The sequence below is a fragment of the Nuphar pumila genome, chromosome 13, assembly GCF_984573655.1.
Source record: "Nuphar pumila chromosome 13, dmNupPumi1.hap1.1, whole genome shotgun sequence".
NCBI classification, from domain to species: Eukaryota; Viridiplantae; Streptophyta; class Magnoliopsida; order Nymphaeales; family Nymphaeaceae; genus Nuphar; species Nuphar pumila.
In genome coordinates, this window is record NC_143261.1 from 13,445,379 (window position 1) to 13,463,353 (window position 17,975).

A 17,975-nucleotide genomic window follows, 5' to 3' on the forward strand; every position below is an offset into this window, starting at 1 on the left:
ATTTTAAAAATGACAAACTTTTCATTTCAAGAAATATTACTTTCATAGAACAAGAAAGTTTTTTTGATAAAATTGTGCCTAACAAAGAAAATGATTATTTATTTTTGGAGATTACCCCTAATTATAGTATTGAATTGTCCAATAATACTATTTGTGATGTGAATGATGAACCTCAATCTGATATTCAGTGTGGTGAGACCCATGACATAGTTGACCAACCTAATGTGATTCAATATAGCAGAAGAAGAAAGGATAATGATCATTCAAATGCATTAGAAAAATACTCCAACATAGAGAAACAAGACTCTAACCCTCTTAGAAAATCTGCTAGGACACATAGACACCCTGATAGATTTGTATCCCATGAATCCTTTACTCCTCACTATAGAGCCTATCTTGCCAAGATTTTCGTCTATTTTGAACCATCTACCTACAACCAAGCTAAAGACTATCCTGAATGGAGACGTGCCATGAGTGAAGAAATAGAAGCTTTAGAAAGTTCCAAAACTTGGGATGTGAGAGATATACCATATAAAAAGAAAACAATAAGTTGTAAATGGGTATTCAAGGTCAAAACCAAAAGTGATGGAATTTTAGAAAGATATAAGGTTAGATTAGTGGTCAATGGTTACTCACAGGAATATGAAATAAACTACGATAAAACATTTGCCCCCATAGCTAAGATGACCACTGTTAGGACACTTATAGCAGTAGTCGCCATTAGGTGTTGGTCAATCTACCAAATGGATGTCAAGAATGATTTTCTTAATAGGGAGTAAATTTTGTTAAACATGTTCTTAAGCAAAATTTTAAAATGACTGATTTAGGATTTTTGAAATATTTTTTGAGGATTGAAGTAGCTTACTCTCTCCGTGGTTATATACTGACTCAATCTAAGTTTGCTTCTGAGATTATTGATAGGTCTAGAATTATTAATAAGAAAAGAGTAGACACTTCTGAAGTAATAAATATCAAAATAAAGATTGATGATGAGACTCTCTTGGATGATCATACTCTGTATCGTCAAATGATTGGTGGCCTAACTTATTTGATTATTATTAAAACCTGACATCTCTCATGCAGTTCACACGGTGAGCCAATTTTAACATTCTCCTACTTTTGTTCATATGAGTGTTGTTGTGCAAATTATTAGATATTTAAGAAACTCTGTTTCTAAAGGCCTCTTATTTTCTTCTTCCTCCTCCCTTAACTTAATTGCATATTCTGATTGGGGAGGAGATCCCAATGATAAGCGCTCAACCACTAGTTTTTGTATTTTTTTAGATGGCTTATTGATATCTTGGAAGTGCAAGAAGAAATAAAAGGTTTCATTGTCATCAACTGAAGATGACCGCAGCGTCTGAAATTATATGGTTGAAACGATTGCTTGAAGACATAGGAGTGATGATAAAGACATTTTTGTGGTTGTGTTATGATAATAAAAGCACTATATATGTAGCTGGCAACCACACTTTTCATGAAGAAACTAAATACATCAAAATGGATTGCCACTATGTTCATGAAAAATATCTCAAGAAGACTATCACCTTGCTATATGTAACATCTGAATTTCAGCTAACGGTTTTTTTCACGAATGCACTTCCCTGTCATCGTTTTAAATTCTTGTTAGACAAACCTTCGGTGATTACACCTTAAGTTTGAGGGAGAGTGTTAACTTATGAATATATATATATATATATATATATATATATATATATATATATATATATATATATATATATATATATATATATATATATATATATATATATATATATATATATATGACTTATATCATATATTTGTATATATGTAATGATATAAATTTTATTTTTTTACTTTTGATTATAGACTGAAATACCCCTACCTTTCAGTCATTTCACATATATAACAAGTGTCAGCCCTCTAGGGGTTGACTAGTCTTTTATATTTTCTTGTTCTTGGTTGTAAACTGAAATACCCATCAGGGGTATTTCAATTATTTTGCATATGTAATAAGTGTCAACCCTACTCGTCTTTTATATATTTTTTGTCTTTTTATTTATTGTATTTTTTTATTGTCATTTTGTAACACAGCTGTTGGAGTGGTACCAGTGGCTATAATTATAGCCGATGGGCTGATCCAACAGCTAGTTGAAACAGCTCATGTTAGCCCATTTCTTCTAAGCATATTGCTAAAATACATTATGATTATTTTTAAGTGTTTTTGCTCTCTTGTAATAGTGAATGTATGTTTGGCTATTAACCCATAAGTGGTATTTTGTGCATACACTCTTTGTGTATTTGTAACAGCCACAAGTGGCTTCTATTGTAAAAGATTTTGTATTTTGTGACAAATGCTTGCTCCGGAGCTATCCTTTTTTATTGAGATTTGAAACAAAATTGTCCGCCTAGCAGCCTAGGCCCCATCCCACTACGCAAACCCCTTGGGGCTACACTGGAGAAAATTTTTGTGCAAGAGAAAATGATTAACTACAAAGAAAATCAGAAGCTAGAAATACATGATGGTGATAAACAAACAATCTAGTGATCAATATTTTGATGTCTTGGATGCTAGACGCAGATGGTTCTGTAAAGGATTCACACACACGCACAATATAGGAACCAAACACAAGCACACACACACGCGATTTACGTGGTTCGGTCTTGGCGTGACCTACATACACGAAAAGTTTCTCTCTCCCTCTCTCTGAATTGACGTTGGGAGGAGAGAAGCCTCTTCCTTTATATAGAAGTTACATGAGGGAGGTTCAGAGTTCAACTAAACCTCTTATGATTACAACCATGACTGGATTGGACTCTACAATTTCCTATCACCTCAGTGTCTTGAGATACAATGTTTAGAAGAGGTTTATTAGGTAAAGACTTCTTCTCACCAGGAGCCTTCTTATCCTTGGAACTCTCTGTATTAGAAGATGAATTAATGTGGGATTTTGTACTCACGTTAGATCATGGATCAACATTGGATCTTGAGTCTATCATCCATGAGATTGAGCTTGTTTATGAAATAATTGAACTTAGGCACTAACAACGGTTTAGTGAGGATGTCAGCCAATTGATCTTGAAAAGAAATGAACTGCACATTGATTTCACCTTTAGAAACCTTTTCTCAAACGAAGTGATAGTCAATCTCAATATATTTAGTTCGAGCATGAAAAACAAAATTGGTAGCAAGATATGGCTAACAAATTGTCACACTACAGGGTAGAAATTCCTTCAAAAATGACATTCAACTCTGTCAATAGCTGTTTGAGCCAAACTAGCTCAGAGACAGCAGTTGTGATTGCATTATACTCAACTTTTGTACTGGATCGAGCAACGGTGCGCTGCTTGGTTAAGCTCTAAGATATTAAATTTGTTCCTATAAATTTTAAGTAGCCACTTGTACACTTGCGATCATCTGGACACCCTGCCAGTCAGCATCAGACTATGCAGATAGACAAGGAGAACTAGATTTCTTGACTTGCAAACCCAAGTTAATGGTTTCTTTAAGATATCTCAAAATTTGTTTTACATGAGTCCAATGATCTTAGGTTGGTTCATGCATGATTTGACAAGCTTTATTAATTGAGTATAATGTAAAGCCCCAACGATGCTCCTATACTGAGTATCTATGGTTTCATTTGCATGATTCTTAATCTTATAGATCCACTTACGTAACCAGATTACATGCTTTATCAAGAAGAACAATGTCTAGGTCTGATTTCGTCTTGAGATCTGGTGACCATGTGATAAGTTCTAAGAGGAGTTTGGTTCAATCCTGATGGTGAAGTGTTAAACACGTCAAGATTCTTTGAAAGACCAAGCACAAACTCAAGGAGGGAATAATTGGATTTAGTTAACACTTCAAGGGAGGACTCAACAGTCTACTCAGGAAGAGACGCAGTCTCAGTAGGATTGGGTAACAAGTTTGACTCATTTAAGTAGCCTCAGATAAGGTTGGACTCTCAAATAAGATAGAACTCTTGGTAGTTTCAGTTAAGGTTGGACTCTTCTGAGTATGGATCCAATGTGACGCCTCTTGGAAAGTGATTGGCTCACTCTTTCCTGTATAAAGAAATTTGCTTTCATCAAAGATGACATGCCTTAAAATAAAAGTTTCCTTGGTAATAGGATCATAACATATGTATCCTTTATAGTTAGACCTACAACAACAACAACAACTACGCCTTCATCCCAAAACAATTGGGGTCGGCGATATGAACCAACAAAGAAAATCATTCTGGGTCTTCCACATGAATCCTTCTCCTCCATTCATTTCTATCCAATGTCATGTCATCGGTGATCAAACAAGGCTTGGATTTAGGATCAAACTTGGACTTAACATAAAGAACCAAATAAGGGTAGCATGTGGACCCAAAATTTTTTAGATGCTCATAGCCTAGAACACGATTTAAAAGAAGCTCATATGCCAATTTCTGGCCAAGATTAGTAGTAGGAAGCCTGTTAATAAGATATATTGTAGTCCTAAAAGCATCTACCCAAAATTTTTAGTCCAAAGAAAACTGAAATAATAAAGTCAACTTTGTTTGAACGACATGTATGTGCTTCCTCTCTACTACATCATTTTGTTCAAGGGTGTGAGGACATGACAACCAACGTTTGATCACACACTTGTTTAGAAAGCTAGTAAATTTTTCACTGACAAATTCCCCTCCATCATCACTATGAAAAATTTTGATTTGTCTATCAATTTGTTTTTTAACAATATTTTTAAAATTTATAAAACATGAAAGAGCATCAGACTTTTTGACTAACGAAAACAATCATGTAAATTTCAAAAAATCATCAACAAGCAACAGGTAAAACCAACACCCTTCGTGAGATGGCAACGATGCGGAACCTAGAGATCTGCATAGATCAACTCCAATGGAGCGTGTACAGAAAAGTCTGCTTTATCAAACAACTCATGAGTTTTGCTAATCGCACAAGAAAAATATAAATCAGATTTATTGCTCTGAAATAAAATAGATTTATCATTCTCTAATTTTTCCAAAGCTTTAAAACCAAGAAACCCCAGCCTATAGTGCCAAATTTCATCAAAACATCTAAATTTGTTAGGACTAACTTTAGCAAAAATAACTCAAAGAGGCTCACTTTCTTGACTACGTTGTCCATTCGGCCATGGGTAAAGTCTTCATTTATTTTGTCCTCTTAGGAGAGTAATCACACTTTATAAGTCATCAACACAAAATTCGTTAGCATCAAACTGAAATAAACAATGTTTATCTTGAGAAAACTTAGCTACTGACAAAAGCTTGCGCTTAATGAAAGGCACATTAAGGACATTTGTCAACTTAAAAAACTTATTTCCATGTTATAAAGATATGTTACATGAACTAGAAATAGGTGATTGTGAGTCACTACCAACCATGACTCCATATGTCCCATGATATTCACTTTTGCTAGTCATGCTATGTTCATCTGACGTAACATGATGAGTAGCACTTGTATCTAGGTACCATGCAGAGTTATACATATTATTGAGAGTCATAGCTACAAATGCTTTGAGAATATCATAACATGTACGAGCTGTATGATTTTTGCGACCACAGAACTAGCAGATTACCTGCTCATCTCTACATCATGTTAGGGTTCCCTTGACTGCTCCTGATTATCCTTAGCACCAACATTTTGAAAATTTTGGAAAAAGGGTTAAGAACGACAAGCTCTTTTTCGTCTACCACCACAGTCTCGACCATGCCCTCTTTAAAAAAAGAAGGTAGTGGTAGAAGTCTCTATTTGCTGAGGAGACTTAGGATTTAACATTCAAAGTCTCTTTACGTATTCAATAGAAGATCATAAATCTCAAAAAAAATAGGGAGCTTATTGAGGGAGGACATAGTAACAATGGTAATAAAACTTTCCTAGTATCGCGCAAGAAACCTAACTTAATTCAAATATTTAACCATGCTCTTTTCTTCCTTTTTCACATTTTGAAGATCAAGTTTCAATTGAAGAATTTGAACACTCGAATGTGCATAGGATTGTTCTAAAGCAATCCATGCTTCCCTGGCGGATGGGACCCAAATGATTTGTCTGAGAACGACCTCAGTGATCGTGACCTTGATCAAACTCAATGCGAGTTGATATGCTCATTTCTAAATAACAAAATCATGATTGATTTTAAGTTGTTCACCTTCTGTAACATATTGGCAAGGCGTCGGGTGTGATCCATCTACATACTTGATAAGATCTTGATTGTACATCACTGACTCTATCTGGGAGCGCCACAACAGGTAGTTGTCTATGTCCAACTTCATGGATGCAAGAGATGAAAATGCATTTCATTGAACTGCAGCGTTGGGAAAAACAGGGAGGACGAGCTTGATGTCATCTCAATTGTGCAAAGAGAACGTTGCACAAACCCTAAAGCTTACAAGAACCAACAGGCTATGATACCATGTAAAAAATTCACACACACAATATATGAACCAAATACAAGCACACACTCACACACGATTTACGTGGTTCGGTCCGTCTAGGCATGACCTACGTCCACATAAAATTTCTCTCTCTAAATTGACCTTGAGAGGAGAGGACCTCTTCCTTTATATAAAAGTTAAATGAGGGAGGTTCAGAGTCTTATGATTACAACCATGAGTGGATTGGACTCTACAATTTCCTATCACCTTAGAGTCCTAAGATACAATGTTTAGAAGAGGTTTATCAGGTAGAGACTTCTCACCAGCAGTCTTCTTATCCTTGGAACTCTCCACATTGGAAGTTGATTTAACGTGGGATTATGTACTCACGTTGGATCTTGAATTTATCATCTTAACAGGTTCAAATGATGCAAACATCACTACATGACCAGATCACATCAATAAAGGATCCTTATCTCCAAAATCAAAGATTCACAATCTAGAATGGCAACATCCACAAACATTATATGACCAAGAAAATGAAAACCATTAAAGCAGGAGTTTTTGGGGGCATGACTGTTACCTACTTGTTTATAACCATGGAACAAGGTGTTTCATCTTTCTTATCTGGCAAGAGAGCATATCTCACCAAAACCTGCTGAAGAGAAAATAACTCAATCATTGGTGTTCTCACAAGATCTACATCAATATCTCCCTGTTCAAATATTAGGGAAACAGTTGATTGATCAGAACAGTTCACCGTACTCGAGCAAACGCTTAGCAGTGAATGTACTTTTTGTTATTTGTTACAATAAATGTGTGGTCTATCTGTGTATCAGTCACTGACACACCAAAGTTTCTGCACCAAATGAAGAAGAATAACCAGTACAAGGAAGAACTTCTAACTCTCTAAAATCTTGGATGTGTTCAGCTAAGCATTTTAGGATGCCGTATATGTCATCCAAGTGAGGATGCTCCTTATCACAAGCAACAAATACATGTACATTCTTGTCCATCTCGATCCAACTGAAAGCAGAATCTTTTGTCAGTCTGTTTTCTCTCATAGCTAGTTTTAGTTTATCCACGCCATCCCATTTACAATTTGATGCATATAAGTTTGACATCAGCACATAATACCCAGCCTTTTGAGGCTTCAACTCGAAGAGTTTCTTTGCTGCATATTCACCCATGTTGACATTGCCATGAATTTTACAAGCACCGAGCAGTGCCCCCCATACATCTGCTTCTACCGGAATTGGCATGCTCTGAATAAATTGGCATGCATCATACAAACACCCAGCTCGACCCAGAAGATCAACCATACATGCATAGTGTTCAGTTGTACGTGGAACTCGGTACTTATCCATCACACTGTCAAAGTAATGCATCCCTGCTTGGGTCATCCCAGCATGACTACAAGCTGAAAGTAATGACACAAAAGTGACATGGTTCGGCCTTATACCGAAGCTTTCCATCTGTTCAAAAAGGGCAGAAGCTTCCTTGCCGTACCCATGTATTCCATACCCACCAATCATAGCATTCCATGAGACAAGTGCTCTTTTAGGAATTTCATTAAAAAGTTGACGGGCATCACTTAAATTCCCACACTTACAGTACATATCCAACAGAGCACAAGCAGCAAAATCATCAAACTCGGAGACAAGTCTCATGATCAACCCATGAATCACTCTGCCTAGCTTCAGAGCAGCCAAGTGTGCACAAACCGGAAGCACACTAGTAAATGTTACTTTGTTAGGTCTGATCCCCGTAACATGCATTTGTTGAAAACATATCAGTGCTTTCTCATCGTTCCGTGACTGTGCATATCCTGAAATCAAAGACGTCCAAGTGAAAACATCCCTTTCACGCATTTTATCAAAAACTTGTTGAGCAAGAAACATTTGGTTGCATTTTGCATATAAAGCAACAAGCGAATTGTTCACCAGGATATCATCATCAGAAAACCCAGCAAAAGCAAGATATTCATGAGTCCACATCCCTCTCTTTAGATCACCAAGCCCCGTACATGCCGCAAGAACACTGACCATTGTGACAGAATCTGGTACTGCACCGCCATTTATCATCTCAAGAAAGAGCCCCAATGCCTCATTCCACAAAGTGTTCTGTTCATACCCAGCAATCATGGAGTTCCAAGAGACAACATCTCTTTGATGTATTTCATTAAACACTTTCAGTGCATCATCCACGGCAGAACATCTGGAATACATGGAGATCAAAGCATTTTCCATAGTCAGTCGTGATCCAAAACCCAACTTAATGAGCTTCAAGTGGATCCGCCTTCCTTCAGAAATCTTTGAAAGAGCCCCGACGGCCTTCAACACACATGGGTAAGTAAAACCGTCAGGTCTGATATCAGTACCTTCCAATTGGTGGAATAGGTGGAGGACATCATCAAAAAGACAATTTCTTGAATACCCACTAAGCATCGCATTGTATGAGCGAATATCTCGATCAGGAATTTGGTCGAACACTTTGCGTGCGACAACAATACTTCCACATCTACCATAAATATTTATGAGTTTAGTGGAAAGAATAACGCGTGAGCTATCGCAGTTAGCAATGATCTGAGAATGGATCGTCAAAACCTTTTCCAAGGACCGAGATTTAGCCGCTAAGTCGAGGAGAGACGATAGAATTCGGGGATGGACTACTGCTTTATGATGGTTGAGAATGTGCAGAGTGGTGATGGCTTCTTTTAGCCGCTCTTGGTTACAGAGTGTGTATAGTTTGGAGATGAGGAGGGAATGTAGCGCCTCCTTGTTGGCAGGCGCAAGAAGGGTCATGGACGTCTAGGGTGATATAGCCGTCGCAATTTGAATTCAAATTTGGGGGTTTCAGAAAATGTCACACCGACCCCCTCTTCTTCTATCTCAGAATTTTCTAAAGTACGAAAGAACCCACAGACAAGTAGGGTTGGGAATCGAGAAGAACAGCTCCCAGTTCGAATCGGCTTGTAGTACATATTTCATACATAAAAAGGCGTATTATATATGTTTTGTAAATATATTTTGTATATATACATATATGAAAATGAAAACTTACAAAATGGGCGCGGTGTTAAAGGAAACATGCACTGCGAGTGGCCAGTGGGGTGGTTGTGAAGGTGCTGAGATGAAGGCACCGGATCAAATCCCACTGGCGCACGGGTGCATCTGTAATTTTCTGAGGTGGGCCACGTAACACAAGGTGGTCGTGGGGGGGGGGGGGCTCACCCAGGGTTTTCTTCGCTTCTTGTCATATAAAAACAAGTTAAATAAAACATACTATTAGATTTTCAGTGTTTTTTCAAAATTCTGACGGTACATATGGGACCTACATGTTTGTTTTTATACGAATCACTCATGGGAGCATTTGATTTCCATCCATGGATAGGTTTTTTATGATGTTTAAAAAATTGACATACAATTTTCACATATTTTTTAGGGTTCAAATACCATTTTTTCATCCAAAATGCTTGATCTCAGTGTCGATTTTTAGTAAATCAATCATGCTAAACACATCTACAAGGTTGAAATTTCAAAAAAAAAAACATTGGAAATCCACTATCATGTCTCATTCAGCGCCGTGCCCATTTTTTATGATGTTTAAAAAATTGACATACAATTTTCACAATTTTTTTAGGATCCAAATACCATTTTTTCATCCAAAATGCTTGATCTCAGTGTCGATTTTTAGTAAATCAATCATGCTAAACACATCTACAAGGTTGAAATTTCAAAAAAAAAAACATTGGAAATCCACTATCATGTCTCATTCAGCGCCGTGCCCATTTTTTATGATGTTTAAAAAATTGACATACAATTTTCACAATTTTTTTAGGATCCAAATACCATTTTTTCATCCAAAATGCTTGATCTCAGTGTCGATTTTTAGTAAATCAATCATGCTAAACACATCTACAAGGTTGAAATTTCAAAAAAAAAAAACATTGGAAATCCACTATCATGTCTCATTCAGCGCCGTGCCCATTTTGTAAGTTTTCATTTTCCTATATATATAATACATGCATAAAACATATATAATATATATTATCAAGCTTAAAAAAATACCTTAAAATAATCTTTTTTTAAAACAAGCTATATCTTGTGATCGGCTCGCAAGCTCGAGCTCGGATTAGCTTGTAACTTGCTAACAAGCCAAGTCCGAGCAGGAGTGCACCCTTAATGAGCTGAGCCCAAGTTCGCCCCATTTGGCTCATTTAGTGGCCTTACCTACAACAACAGAGTTTTGTCATAATCTCTCTCTCTCTCTCTCTCTCTCTCTCTCTCTCTCTTGGCGGATCGGACCATCACCAAACCCAGATGGATCTGGTCTGCCCTAACCTACCATAGGAAAAACCCTACCCAAGTCGACCTACAATGACTACATAAACCAAACCCTGTCCATACCCAGTAAAATAATTTCTTTAATATTTGTTTACATTGAAAAGTTACGGATCTTATTCGGAACTCAGGTTGGACACAGGCCTGGTATGGAATTTCATAAACTGTACTGATCAGACCCTTTGGTCCAACCTGAATTGTTAGTGGGACCTCTTCCTTTATCACCAAACCCTGACCTGGTCGGGTCGTGTCAAACCTAACCCATTGACATGCAAAACCTTAATTTTTTATTCGATTCTGCATTGGTAGATCTTAGATATTCCGGGTCTGGTTCTGGTAGGTCTATATGTAATTTTATAATTTCTAGTAGTTTCAGCTTAGTCCGGGTAATTTTCAAATGACGGACAAAATTTTAGTACTAGTTAATATATGCAGCAAGTATTTTCATTTTTCAAACATCCTAATGTGGGTTAAGCAAATAATCACATTAAGTAATTACCGTTGAAATTATATACAAAGCAGCCGATTTATCTTCAGAAAAAATTAAAGTCCATTAGGGTCGCAACCTTTTAACTCATTATAACGTATATTTCCATGAACAATAAAACTGATCAATAAATAAAAACTGTGCCTTATTCAGGTAATCATTCAGCATTGAAAACATTAAACATTGTGTTTAATTATGCATTGAGGTACCCAAAAGGGGTTTGGCATAGTGGGATGGGGCCTAGGCCTGCCGTCCAGGTTTCAAATCTCATGGGCATCACCCCTTGCGCAACTCCTTGAGGGCAAGGGGTAAGCCCATATAGCCCAGCCCTATGAGATAACTTAACTGGTAAAAAAAGGTTTTAAATCAAGATCGAAAGGGAAAATAATAAGAATCAGAAAGGCATAAATATATTGACAAATTTAAAACATTATGTAACACCTTGATCCGAAACCTCTCAAGTTTAGGTTACTTCCTAGAGGGAAGAGTTCAAAGTAAGCACAGTGAAACCATGTCATAATTTTTTTTTCCAAAATAAAACAACAACATTCCATAATAAAAGCCCTCACAGCCTACATCATTCATACATATATGAGTTCAATAAAATAAAAATATAAACGAGATGAAAGTTCAGTCTTAAACTAGCCGCTTAAGAGCACCTGTTGAAGTCGCTGCTACATCGACCTGTCTCTCGAAGACCTCTTAAAACCTACAGTTGTAATTATTAAGGAGGATGAGTCTACGACTCATTAAGGAATATTTATAAGCATGCTCTAAACCTTTAATCTTAGTTTAGTTTTTCATCACATAAAACATATGTTTATCTCTTTAACCCCCCATTAACCTTCTTAAAACTCATAAGTTAGCACCTACTCAATGCTAACTATTGCTTTAGATTGGGTATACTAGAAATAACTTACTATGGGTGTAACAACCCATATAGAATATTTCAATTCTACGACGTTAGCTAGACTATAAACCACTTTAAGCGATCCCGGTCGGGATCACAAGGCACTGTAGTGAAAGAAGACCCACCGGTAGCTAGCCGGAGAATAAGACTCAGAAATTATACCTGCCCCTAAAGCACATGACTCATGCTACATCTTGGTCTGCCTAGGGTCTCAAATCACCGCATGAAACATTATCCCTATGATACATTATGCAACTCTTGTTTTTCCCATATGAACTCCCTCAAGTTTATTTTTTCTCTATCTTAAGTTTTTCATGGTATTCTTATGGTTCTAATGTTTACAAAAAATCTAAGCATGCAGACAATGTAGTCTCTATATCAATAAATCACTGATGGCCCACGCTTATGGTGGCTCTCATTCTAATTGTCATCGGGTAGCCATTTTCATTTGTTGCCTCTTACAAAATTTATGGGGTTAAGTTTAACACGCTAAGACAACTCAAATTACAGTAAATATAACTAAAAGAATGAACTCAAGGAAATTACTCAAATACTAAATTTTGTTCACATGCATATAGTTCTATATTCTCAAGAAGCATAGAATATAAATTTTTGTCTAAAATCACACAATTTCCTCACACGCATAGAAAACTCAAGGATACATGAAATAATTTTTGACATTGTAGCTAACTCACATTCATTCTGTCTCTCAAGCATAAATAAAAATTATTTATAGAATACAACTACACTATATGTGAAATAACGACTACATTCTCAAGCATATATTATCTTATGCAAACTATTACATACATTTAAACAAACACATTGTTTATTATTAACTAGAAAATGCTCATAATATCTCTTACCTCGAATGCAAGCATTGAACTCTAACCTGCAGTCGAGTCTCTCGTAGTAGTAATAGAATTTGTCCAGTACATAAAGACTCACTTAATTGCTAAACAAACATCTCTTATATTTTGTAAAATTACCAAACTACTCCTCCTGACAGTGGTTTGTCATACCTCATTTTTTGTGTTGTGCGTATGGTCATGAAAATATGACAGACAAATTCTCCTCGAAGTTCTGATTCCAACAAACTAAACCTCACACAATTCTTAGTTCGAGGTGAGAAGTTATGACTATTTTACATGCTATAAGAGTAATTTAGCCTTTTTTACTAACTTGATCCAGTACAGGTCAGAACTGGGCTCGTTCTGAGTTTAGTCTAGACTTAAGTGCTTGAGCTCAAGTCTGGTTGACCCATGGCTCCATCTAATATATATATATATATATATATATATATATATATATATATATATATATATATATATATATAGTGATTGGTAGTTACTCACACATTAGGTGCTAAATGAGTGTGCTAAATAGTTTTTCAATCTTTTTTCATTCTATTTATAAATTCTAATTGTACAAATGTGATCTATGTACTTGATTTTATAGGAATCAACTCTTGAAGTGTTTGATTCTCACACATGGGTGAGATTTTATAAGGTTCAAAAAATCAATGGTTAAAAATCTTTGTAAAATTTTTAGGCTCCAAATATCATTTTTTAATCTAAAATACATGATCCAGGTATGGATTCCTCATAAATTGACCATGCTCAACACATTTATGGGGTCAAAACTGCGAAAAAAAAAATCAAGAGGGCAAAAAAACTCATTTAGCTCCTAATCTGTGAGCAACTACAAATTTCTCTCTCTCTCTCTCTCTCTCTCTCTCTCTCTATATATATATATATATATATATATATATATATATATATATATATATATATAAGTATGTATTCATATAGGGTTCAACTCGACCCAAATGGGTCCAACCCATTTTCTCTCACTGTCTTTCATACCTACTTCTTTCTGGGTTTAATGAACCTTACCTAAACCTAGTTGAGTCTAGGTTCAATCTAAACCAAAAATAAGACAGTGCCTAGTCTTTGTCTCTCTCATTCATAAGTTATTCAAACTGGACTCAGACCTGGTTTGGTTTGGGTCAACTTGAAATAGTGATAAAGAGTTTCCAATATCTTTGTCTCAACTCATATGACCAGACTCGATCTGATTGTTGTCCAAGACAGAGAGAGCTCTGTCTTGCCTATCTTTATAGACTTAGACCGTCTCGGTCTGGTTTTGAACCCAAACTAAGGTGGTCTGGCTTGCATAACAACAGTCGAGAAAGAGGGTGTCTCCCTTTGTCCCGTTGATCTATTGGCCACAACCAAGTGATGCCTCTCGTTGCTCCTACTCTCTCTATCTCATGGTTGTGATGACGATATCGGCAACCCCTTTCAGTTTTGTCGTTGTTGTTTTTCTCTCTCTCATGGTTGTGATGACGACGCCAACAACCCCTTCCAATTTGTCAGTGTCATCTCTTTCTCACGTTATATATATATATATATATATATATATATATATATATATATATATATATATATATATATATATATACCGGTGGCTTTCCTCAGTTGAACGGTGCTTCAACCTCCCACAAACTCTCTCTCTCTCTCTCTCTCTCTCTCTCTCTCTCTCTCTCTCTCTCTCTCTCCCTCTACTTTCTTACTTCTCTAGGAGATGAAAGAGCTCCCTCTCCCCCCATGCATGTAGTAGTGGGGAGAACCCCACACAAATGAGGAAGGGGGAGACTCCCTCATTAGACCATTTTAATGTGGTCTCTTCACATCCCCACGCCCTTAACACGTGGGGGAGAGAAAGGAAACCCCCTTGTATTCATGAGGTTTCTCCCCTCTCCCATTTACTACCAATCTGGAGGAGTTGGAGAGGTGGATTTTACAATTCTATATTCCTTAAATTAAGATTTGTCACGAATCTTTCCTGAAAGCAGATGTGAGAAGTATGCACGAATGTTTGACTAGCGCTCTCAGGTGACCTCATTCTTATTATAATGTTTTTATCTGACTAATATCAATGGTATAACTTTGTTTCTCAATTTCTGTTCTTTTGTGTCTAAAATTTTGATGGGTTTTTCACTAATGCTCAAGTCATCCTAGATTTAAACACTAACTTAACTATATCCACTATGTAAGAGGGATCTGACATATACTTTTGTAACATGAAAAGCATTATGCATTATGGTTAAGGATGTTGTCAACGCTAGATGATAAGTTGTTAGACCAGTCTTCTTAAGTATCTCTAAAAGATCTAATATATATTGAAGCTGTTGCTTGAGTTTTCTAAGTTCTGTGGGTCCTGTCCAATATGGTGCCTTGGAGATGGGTGTTGTTCCTGAAATAAGATCGATCTAGAACTCAATCTCTCGGTTAAGAGGAAGACCTAGAAGTTCCTCCAAAAATATATATACATACTCTCGCACTACCTATATGTCCGGTATTGTGAGGTTGTCACTTTCATCAGTCTTCGTGTAGGCTAGAATTTCAACACATCCTTTTTAAAGTTATAATATGATTGATGGTTTGGCTAACTTCCTAATACCTTAAAATGTGAAGGTTGGAGTCTAGGGGTTTTGAAAACTAACACACTTCCTTCTATAGTCAATAGTAGCATGATGGTTAGACAACCAGTCCATGCCTAGAACCGTATCTATATCCTTGAATTCTAATTGCAGAAGGTTTATAGATAACTCATGTTTATCTTTGCACACAACACAGTTCTTAATCTCAATATTTACTATAGTAGAATCCCTTATAGATGTTTCTATCTGATAAAGAATGCCTAATCGTAATGGTGCTACTGGTAACAGTTTTACAAAATATGAGATGGTGAAACTATGTGTGCCTCCAAAATCAAATAACACATGTTCAAAACTCCACAGATAGGGAGTGTACCATCCACCATATCAGAACTGTCAAGGGCTTCTTGGTGAGTGTCAACATACACTCGGCCAGAAACTGTTGGCTTCTGCTTCTGGGTTGCGTTGTCCCTTCGATCAGATTGAGGACATTTGCTAGCGTAGTGACCCATTTGATTGCAATTATAGCATCTGATATTCTTTATTTCACATGGACCTTTATGCTTCCGCAGTCCACAAGTCATGCATTTGTCACTAGGATGTGTTTGGTTTTGTGTCCTCTGCCTCTTTACCTGATGTTTGCTCGAAATATTATCATTTTGTTTGTTGTCATGCTCACCATTCTGACCTCCAAAGGGCTTCTTGTCTCAAAACTCATACCTCAAAGCCTGATCCACGAGTCGATTGTACTTCTTGATCTCCAGCAGTCTCACCAATCTTAGAATTTTGGGCCTCAAGCCCCTCTCATATTGCCTACACTTCTCTTTCTCAATTGCCACTAAGGACTTTACAAAGCGGGAGAGGGAGCTAAATCGAGCAGTGTATTGAGCCACAGTCATGCTCCCTTGACGTAGTTTTTTGAATTCCTCCTCAATTTTCTCAATCCTCAAGAAGAATTGTCTATGAAATCTTTTTACGAACTTTGACCAGGACAAATAAGTGTCTGGTTTTAAGGTATCTCGGATGAATCCCTACTAGTGCTCTGCGTTTCTTGTGAAATTTGGCATTGCTTGTAAAACCCATGAATTTTAAAGAATTTTCAATGAAATAAAAATGTATGTTTATGTGAGATAATATGGTTTATGAGATATTCAATGTGATTTTGAGGCTTGCGGGCCAGTCGAGCAAACCCAATAACGAATACTGGAAAGGGTACTTGGATCCGAACCTTGATGAGATCCGATGATCCGACCCGGTTTACGAGGCCAAGTAAGAAAACCCGATGGTTTTGGAATGATAGCGTGAGATCCGAAGCACATTTAAAGTAAGTGAGTGCAAGTTTAAAACCAACGGGTGAAAAATCCACTTGAAAATGGAAGAAATCCATCAACAAGGAAAAACGTCCCAATGTGACATAAAGAGAATTTTTTGCAAAAGTAAACACCAAGTGATGGTGTGGTGTTGTGGTAGGACACACGGTGTGTGATACCACCACCCAAGTTCAAAACCCTCTGTGCACAAATTATTTTTTTTTCAAGAAAGTGATGATTTCTACCATGGTGAAAATGGTAAAAACGTGGGCTCAAATTAAACCCTACCTTTTTGGTCTCTCTCCACCAAAAACGTGAGCAACTCCTCTCACATTACCAAAGATAGAGGAGAATCCCATGCATCATGGGATGAGGTGTACCACAATAAGGAAAAAAGAGAGTGGAAGTTGAAAAAAATGACACATAGAGTAAAGGGCAAAATCGGAAGAGATGCTATCCCAACAAAAATCGTGGGATTTGGAGGAGATTTTTGAGGGTTGAGTTTTGAAACTCCACCTAAGAAAGAGGAGTTAAATGAGAGTTTTTTTGTAAGGAGTTACATTAGACGTATATATCTCTCTCTCCCTCTCTCTCTCACGGTGGTGGTCGACCTCCATTGTTGGACTGTGTGGACCTCCCTTGCTGAACGCGTGAACATCCATTATCGACGTGGGGTGCCGCTCTAACGAAGAGAAGGGGTTGCAGCCTTGCCGTCGTGAGACTCCAAAGAGGTAAGGAGCATTGTTATTTGTATGTAAGTGGTTGATGCCTTGATGCACATCTATGTTGCAATATCATGGAGTTTACGTGACCAGCACCACCTATATGTAGGTAGGTTTAGGGCCTCGAGACCCAGGTGGCATGAGTTGAAACACCTACTCGCCAATAGGTCAATATATAGTGGTTCAGCCAATGGTTCTCACCCTTGGCCAACGTTGGGGCATTGTGGTGTTCTTGGTAAGGGCATTATGTTCCTATGTGTATGCCTGGTGATATGTAGTACTCATATCAAAACCTACAGTCCAAATCTATGTAGGAAAAATGCATATATTTTTGGTGTGGTGTTAGCCATGACAGATTCAAGATCGAAACAAAAATAAAGTAGGCAAATGGCGTGG

The 17,975-nt window shown here is 37.0% G+C and overlaps 1 protein-coding gene across 1 annotated transcript; it reads right to left on the bottom strand.

Moving 5' to 3' along the window:
- Window positions 1–6,948: 6,948 nt before the first annotated feature.
- Window positions 6,949–9,169, bottom strand: LOC149817822 (putative pentatricopeptide repeat-containing protein At3g25060, mitochondrial). Its single transcript, XM_089986094.1, has 2 exons — window positions 7,217–9,169; window positions 6,949–7,080 (listed from the first exon to the last, which is right to left on the bottom strand). Exons 1-2 carry the CDS (start codon window positions 9,167–9,169, stop codon window positions 6,949–6,951), a joined length of 2,085 nt encoding a protein of 694 aa, XP_089842220.1.
- Window positions 9,170–17,975: the final 8,806 nt, after the last annotated feature.